Consider the following 8340-nt stretch of genomic DNA (forward strand, 5'->3'; position numbering starts at 1 on the left):
AAAAACAAAAAAAAAGAAAGGAAAATCTGACTCTCTCACAATGGAAAGAACCTACCACTTGAACACAACTCCACCCCTGCTTTTTGCCATGCTGGCTTCAAACTGTGATCCTCTGGATCTCAGCCTTCTGAGTAGGTAGGATTACAGGTATGAGCCGCCACCACCCAACACTGCTGAGGTGGAAGTAGGTGGTGACAAGAGAGCTGACTTTGGATCATTGCTGAAACACTCTGTCCTGGGGCTGATCTCATAGTGCCAAGATGTGCATCTGGGAAGAGCTGAGAGCTCTTCATTTGACATCAGCCCATAAACATAGAACTTGCTGAAGCAGGGATTACCAGCTTAAACTCAAAATGGCCTTTATACTTATTTTGTTTTTGTTTTGTTTTTCCACTCTTGGGTAATACTGGGGCTTGAACAGAGTCCTGAGCTTGCTAAGCTACTTGAGTCATACCCCAGCCATATTGCTGTTTAGTTTGAAAATAAAGATTTCTGATGGACTTCACTGTCAAGTCTGGCTTTTCTGTGCATGCTCTGGCTGCAATCCAGGCCATGAGGAAGCTGTGGGCTCTCATCCAGGAGAAGGAACACAAGCCCTTCCACAGAAGGCCAGCCCTATATGCAGCCCAGCCTCCATTCTTGACCATGGACACACACGGCCATTAGGCCACCAGGAACAGAAGCGTGACAAGGTCACATATCTAACCTCAGTCTGGTCAGGCTGCAATGGCTGCGGTTAGCATCTGTCACCAGTCACCTACAGGCCAGGGGTGCCAGTGACATGGCCACTCCCCATCCCCTAACTAATGAGAAGTTAAAGCAGGTACCTTCCAATGCCATTCTAGAAAATCCCTCCTGAGGGGGACCTCTGTGCTGGGGCAACAAAGAACCAGGACCTGAGCAGGTGGGGCAAGGACCCAGGACTACATTTCTGTCACCACCTGCTACCTCTCCTTAGCAGGCAGCATAAGCACATATATGATGTTGTTCAAATCCACTCTGCAAGGCTGGGGTAGCTTGATGGCAGAGAGCTCACTTAGTGTGGGCAAGGCCCTGGATTTCAGCTCCAGCACAAATAAAGAATCCATAAAGTCTATAAAACTGTTTAGAAAAAATGTATTTGATCATATGAAAGGAAAATTTGGAGACTCCCAATAAAACAAGTTTCTTCCCGAGGTGGCGGGAAGCACCGCCGGTGTCCCTGAGCAGTGCCGGAGCTGCAGCGAGCTGGGGCCGTTCCAGCTGAACTCCCGGAGCTGCCTGCGGGCATCACGTCCTGAGGAGCGAGGCCAGGAGTGGGACTGGCAGAGCTGGTAGAGTGGCTTCCCCACTGGGGTCCCCAGGGCTGGGAACTGGCACACAACCATGCAGGCACTCGGCAGAGAGCTGCATGCCTCCCTTTCATTCATCCAATCTGGATGTTTAATATGACCAAGAGGCACCTGGACTTGAGTGACTCAGGACTTCTGCCTGCTGCTTCCTGAAGCCCCTCTGGGGCCAGCACCCCTTTGGCTCTGAAGGCGTCCTTGGTCCAGGCGGGAAGGCACACCACCACCGCCCTGCGGTGCACAGGCCCGGTCTAGCGGATGGGCCTGAATGGGAAGGTCACGCCTGAGATGAAGGTGTGCCCGGGGTGCGTGGGCAGCGCAGGGTGGGCGGCAGGGTGGGCTGGCACAGGCCCGTAGCCCAGCGGGGGCGTGTGAATATGTGGATAGAAGCCAGGAGGGAGAGCTGCATGTGGCGACTGCTGCACAGGGCCTGAGATCACCAGCTGGAGGAGGCTGCAAGCACAAGGACAGGGGTGAGGATGCCAACTCCAACCATTCTGTGACCTATGGGGCCTGCTCTGTCCCAGTGCACCTGGCAGCTGGAAATGGTGGCACTCACCCACGGACCAGGAAAGGCATGGATGGAGGCACAAGGAAGGAGGAAGAGGTGACAGGCTTTAGCTCCAGGGCTGGACAGAGCCAAGGGCAAAGCCACGAACCCCCGCAATGAACATGAAGAGCAGGTCTATACCCTGGGCCATGGGCCCTGTGGAAGCTCCCACTGGATTCTGCAGCCCCAGGGGATTGAGGCCCACCACACATTGGCCAGTTTCAGCTCAGCTGTCTCTGCACCTATGTAGACTGCACAACAGTGCATACCATGGCAGTGAGGACAGCAGGTAGTTTCACTAACTCTTCATGCCTCAGTCCTGAATGGACTCTACCCATACGCCTCACAGAAGTTGGCCTTCCAAATGATCTCGAAATAGACCATGTACAGCTTCCTTGGATACAACCTAGGTCTGAACCACAGCCTCCACCAACCTGAACAGCCCACTGGTCAAGACCCACCTTGGGGGGCTGGGAAGGTGGCTTAGTGGTAGAGCGCTTGCCTTGCATGCATGAGGCCCTGGGTTCAATTCCTCAGCACACATAAGCGGAAAAAGCCAGAAATGGCACTGTGGCTCAAGTGGTAGAGCGCTAGCCTTGAGCTGAAGAGCTGAGGGACAACGCTCAGGCCCAGAGTTCAGGCCCCATGACTAACCAAAAAAAATAAAAAGACCCACCTTGGGAAACTGTAGCCCTTCTTTTTCCCAGTTCTCCACACCAGGCCTACAGCACCCCAGTGCCATCTTCCCTACCCAGGGCCTTAGCCTTCGCCCATCTTTCTTTACCCTCTACTTTTAGGGATGCTCCTTCCTGAACTCGGTGAGTCTCCAATGCTGGGTTCTTTGAATGAGAAACTTCCTAAGAGAGCTACTGCCTTGCCCTCTAGTTCACTTCTGCAAACCCTGCCATGGAAATGTCCCCTTGTGTGTAGGGGGTCACAATTCCTTTCTTTCTTTTTTTTAAGTGCCTGTCCTGGGGCTTGAACTCAGGGCTATTGCTCTACCATTGAGCCACAGCACCACTTTGGGCTTTTTTGGTGATTCACTGAAGATAAGAGTCTCACAGACTTTCCCAGACTTTCCTGTCTACGCTGGCTTTGAACCATGAGCCTTCAGAGCTCAACCTCCTGAGTAGCTAGGTGCGAGCCAACAGCGTTTGGCACAATTGCTGTTTTTTAGTGGCTATGTAATACTCTACCTTTCAGAGGCACAAGGCTCACTTACCAATTCTCCCAAGACTTGGGTTCTTAGACTGAGTGGTTTGCATGAGACAGTTCTGTGCACACCTTTGACCTCTTTTCTAAGGATAGCTTCACAGACATGACACCCTAAGCTCCGAAGTGAGCAGCAGTGCACATTGACTAGACCCCACACACCTGGCTCACACCCATCTAAGGACTTCCTGTGCTTTTTCTCATCCCACTCACAAAACCCTCTGGCAGGTGGGTGGGTGGCTAAGGCCAAGATTCCCAAAGTAAAACCAGAATTCTCTTGGTTTTTCAAAGGAAGACACACATCACAGGAGGCAGAGGACTTGCCGCAGGGACAGGACTCTAGAATGTGAGTGACACTTCCTGCTTTTCCCACAATGAGTGTGATTGGGGAGAGGGATGAGAACTCCACTCCACTTTAGCACAGACCATGGGAGGGCAGACTGGTATTCCTCTTCACCAGCAGAAGTCAAGGCTGGGAGACAGTGAGCCCACCCCAACGTCACAGCAAAGCAGAGCGGGGCACTGCTCAGAAACCAGGTTCCTATGGCCAGAGGCCTTAGCACGGATATGACCAATTCGTGCCTCTAGGTCGGTGGCCCTCTGTTTCTCCCCAGAGCTCCAGCAGGACCTGCCCTGACATGGGGAGCACACTCTGCTGCCTTCTCTACTTCCAGCCAGATACTAGTCTCCAAGTTTATACTCTGCCTAGGACTCCCCACACAAGGGTCACACGAGCACTTCTGCCTCCTACTTTGCAGGTACTGAAGCCCTTGCAGACCACCTGGCTAAAACATCAGGATGGAGGAGTCTGCCCCAACGGACACTTGCTCTGTCTCCCCCCCCCACCCGCCCCCCGTGCTGCTGGCCCCACTGCAGGCCTCCCAGGGCACCTACTTGTTATGGGGCAGCCTGGAGCACAGCGTTCGCAGGTCATCTGAAATAAGGAAACACATGATTAAGCAACAGACTGCAGACAGGTGAACTCTGCTGAAACTTCTCAAGGATGCTGGCAAGAGAGCTACATGTTCTCGGCATCCTTTTGAAACTGGCTTCTCCTTTCTCCCATTCTTGCTTTAACAAACTGGCCCACAAGAGTAGAAGCTACTCAGAAGGGAGCAGATTTGCTGATGCTTGTCAAGTGGCTGCAAAAGAGCCAGGGCAAGGCTGTACTGAGCAATAAACCATACAAGGTGGTTCAGGAGCAGCAGTGCGGTAAGACAGAAAACTCACCAGTGGGGGTTGGGAAGGTGGCTCAGTGGTAGAGTACTTGCCTTGCATGCATGAGGCCCTGGGTTCGATTCCTCAGCACCACATAAGCAGAAAAAAAAAGCTGGAAGTGGCACTGTGGCTCAAGTGGTAGAGAGCTAGCCTTGAGCTGAAGAACTGAGGAACAACGCCCAGGCCCAGAGTTCAGGCCCACGACCGGACACCCCCCCCCCCCGCAAAAAAAAGAAAACTCACCACTGGTGGTGCCATGGTGACCTTGAGCAAATCAACACTGACAGAGCAAACAGCCAAGCAGCAGGCCACTCCCAGGGTGGACTGTGAGCACCAGAATGCAGAGGCACTAGAATTCCTCAAATCAGGAGGTAGGAAGGTATGCCTAAGTGGGCAGTGTTTAAGTGTAAATGTTTCACCAAACACGTCACCTTTTACTGTATGTAAACCGAAGAAAGGATAATAGGAAAAGATAACCGCTCAAGGGGAAAAAACTCCTATGTTCTCCAAGAGTCCCCAAAGAGTCTGGGACAAAGAGCCAGGCGGTGCCTGGTACAGCATGGTAGGACCTGAGGGGGGTGAGCCCTGCCCCCAGTATCTATCTAGGGGGTCTATTTTCTCTCTGCCTGGGCAGAGTTATTGCAATTCCAGGAGGCCTGCAGGGCAGGGGGAGGACCCACCTCTGGTGCACAGCAGAGCTCCAGAGGCCATGGCCACCTGCAAAGCTTGTGCCAGCCGGTCCAGTGAGAGCTCAATTTCCTGGGAGGCGTTGAGGGGGTTCAGTTCATCCGCGAGCCTATTGATCTCCTCCACCAACGGGACCATGTGGTCAAAGAGAATGAGCCCCAGGCGCCCATAGAGATTCTTCTCAGTCAAGTGCAGCTGCAGTGTCATGAGGACTTGCAGGACACTGAGGTGGAGTTTGGAGTACAGGAGGTGCGCGTCGCGATCCAGCCCCACGCCCGGGTCCTTGGCAACCTTGCTACTGACATGCCCGTTAGACAAACAGGGCTTCTTCTTCCTTTTGTAAGCCAGGGGGGCCTTCACGCACCAGCGGATCAGCCCAATGAGGGGCGTGAGCTCTAAAAATCCTATCGGGAGATTGGCTGCAATCGGAGTATTTAAGAAAGTGATGAGGATCAACCTTGGGTCCTCAAATATCCAGTGGACAATCATTTCTAGCAAGTCCAGAGGTGGGATGAGGTCATCTGTAAACAAAAGACATTGTCAGCTGTACTCCCGGCCTTGGGAATGGCTGTGGACAGAGACACCAGATCTCCCAGTCCACAGCCTACCTGACCAACTCCAACCTCTGAGGCGTGGCTCCTTTCCTGGAACACCACCCTAGGAGGGTGTGGACTCCTGCTCTAGTCACTGCCCAGGAAGCTCTGTCAAGGTGAAGACTGAGAAATTACTTAAACCAGAAGTTCTTAAGAGTACCATCATGCAGAGGAAACAGCCTAAATGTCCATTCAAATAAGGCCTACTTCTGACATCCCAAACCACACCCACACTGACCACTTTCCACAGGAGGGGTTTTTCTATTCAGTGTCTCCTCCATGGGGTAGTGACAGCTGCAGTGGCCTGGCCCTCTGCAGCTCAGATTCCTGTCAGTTATCTGTGAGAGGCCAATGGTAACCCTGGCCAAAAGCAGAACCTTCTTAAGGTACAGTGTGACTTTCTGTGGTCCCAGGACCCAGCATGAGCCAGAGAATAAACACAAAATGGTAATAATGAGGACCAGTGTTGACAATGCTTACCATGTGCCAGTCCTGCACATAGAGACCCACGCAGTCCCCACACAAAGGATGAGAGGATGGGGAGACTGAGGCACAGAGATAATAAGTAATTTCCTAGATTTGGACTCAGATCTGACCTCAGCAGCCTGGTTGCCCAGTGCCTCAACGAAAAGAAAAGGAGGAGAGGGGAGGGGAGGGGAAAAAAGTTTAAAAGCAAGAAAACAGGTGTTAGAGGCATGGCTCAGGTGGTAGACTGCTAGCCAATGATGACTGGTGCTGGCAGGGTAAAAGAGAGGGCAGAGGAGAAGAGAGAAGAGAGAAGGAGGAACATGGAGCTAGTAGAAAAGCAGGCTTGGAGCTGAACTCTGCAAAGAGCTGGTCATCAAGGCCTGTCAGTTTTCCTGAAGGAAAGCAACACACCTGGCCCCTGCTGGGGAGCCATACAGCCCCACTGGGACCACAGATAACCAGACATGGACAGCCCTGCTTATCAAACCTTGTTCCTTGGGCCCCACTCCTGGTGGTAGAGGCAGGCAGCAGAGCCTACTGCCAGTGAGACCCCAGATGTCAACTCTTGCTGTTCCTTGTTGTTTCAGTCTGACCCGAGTTCAGCTATTGGACAGCGATGAGGCCATGGGCTTCTCCCATGGAGAAGAACACTCTCATGACAGACCCAAGAACTTCGACTGGCATTATGCTAAGGAAGTCTCAAAACTGTCACCAAAGCAGAACCAGCAAGCTGGACACTGATGGCTCACACCTGTAATCCTAGCTACTTAGGAGGCTGAGATCTGAGGATTACTGTTCAAAGCCAGTCCCAGCAGCAAAGTCCATGAGACTCTTATCTCCAATTAACCAATAGAAAACTGGAAGTGGCACTGTGGCTCAAAGTGGTAGAGTGCTAACCTTGAGCAAACAAAGCTCAGGGACAGCACCCATGCCAAGTTCAAGCCCCACAACTGACAACAACAACAACCACAAAAAGCAGAACCAGCATGTATCAGACACCAAGGACACTCTTCCCCTATGTTGGGCTGCTGCCAAAAGGTTTAACTTGTCTTTTCATTAGGAAACAACTAGACAAACTGAAGTTCAGGGATGTTCAGTAAAACAACAGGTCTGAGCTCTTCAAAAATGTCAGTGTCACAGACTAAGGAGTAGACTGAGTGTGGCTCAGCAGTCAGGGTGGGGAGAACACTGGGTGGGGAGAACAAAGTGCCCGACAATTATGTATAAAGCATCATCCCTAATTGGAGATCCTGATTCTCTTGATCCCTCAAAGTGGAAAAGAGGTTACTGAAAAGCAATATTAGAGCCAGGTGTTATGGCTCACACCTGTAATTCCAGACTACTTGGAAGGCTGAGAACAGGAGAGCCAGGTCAGCCCAGGCAGCACCCTCTCAACAGAGGTGCACACATCTGTCATTCCGGAAATGACAGCAAGTGTAAAATAGGTAGTTGGCAGTCCTAAAAACAGCTGAAGTGAAACGCTACCTTAAAAACAGCAGCAGAAAACAGACAGAAGCATGGCTTAGCAGTAATACAGTGCCTGACTAGCAAGCATGAAGCCCTGAGTTCAAACCCCCGTACTGAGGGGGGGGGGGAGCAACATAAAGATAATAAAGAAAATCTGAATACAGGTTATCATGGTAATATTTTATTCACCATTAAATCTTAAGTATGATGGGATTATAGCTATATAAGGGGATGTCCTACATCTTAGAAGATACAAGGTGTGTATATGTATGCACACACATGTGAGCCAATACTGGGTCTTGAACTCGGAGACTGGGTGCTGTCCCTTAGCTTTTTTGTCCAAGGCTGGCACTCTACCACTTGAGCCACAGCTCCACTTTTGGCTTTTTGCTGGTTAGATAAGAGTCTCAGATTTGTCTGCTCAGGCTGGCTTTGAATCCAATCCTCAGATCTCAGCCTCCTGAATAAATAGCTAGGATTACAGATGTGAGCCAACAGCACACAGCTAGGAGATATAAGTTTAAATACTTGAGAACTGATATCAACAACAAATGTTCAATAGTTTGTGGGATGTATGTAGGAATAATCTTTGGTTGCTGTTAGTGGTTATGAGGCACATAAAATGTCTATTGTACTATTCTCCCAATTTTCCCAAACATTTTAAGTTTTCACAGTAAAAAGTGGACCTGGGTTCAATTCCTCAGCACCACATAAGCAAAAAAGAAAAAAGCCGGAAGTGGCGCTGTGGCTCAAGTGGTAGAGCGCTAGCCTTGAGCTGAAGAACTGAGGGACAGTGCCCAGGCCCAAAGTTCAGGCC

The 8340-nt window shown here is 51.1% G+C and overlaps 1 protein-coding gene across 1 annotated transcript in view; it reads right to left on the reverse strand.

The window, feature by feature from the left end:
* Window positions 1-1099: 1099 nt before the first annotated feature.
* Window positions 1100-8340, reverse strand: part of LOC105990877 (chromosome unknown open reading frame, human C7orf26) — a 12915-nt gene continuing 5674 nt past the window's right edge. The window contains exons 5-7 of the mRNA XM_013023392.1: window positions 4989-5516; window positions 3985-4024; window positions 1100-1781 (exon numbers count right to left, since the gene is read on the reverse strand). Coding sequence (XP_012878846.1) covers window positions 1580-1781; window positions 3985-4024; window positions 4989-5516 — 770 coding nt within the window. The 3' untranslated portion in view covers window positions 1100-1579. The remainder of the gene's footprint in view (window positions 1782-3984; window positions 4025-4988; window positions 5517-8340) is intronic.

This window comes from Dipodomys ordii, unplaced genomic scaffold (assembly GCF_000151885.1).
Source record: "Dipodomys ordii isolate 6190 unplaced genomic scaffold, Dord_2.0 Scaffold68, whole genome shotgun sequence".
NCBI lineage: Eukaryota > Metazoa > Chordata > Mammalia > Rodentia > Heteromyidae > Dipodomys > Dipodomys ordii.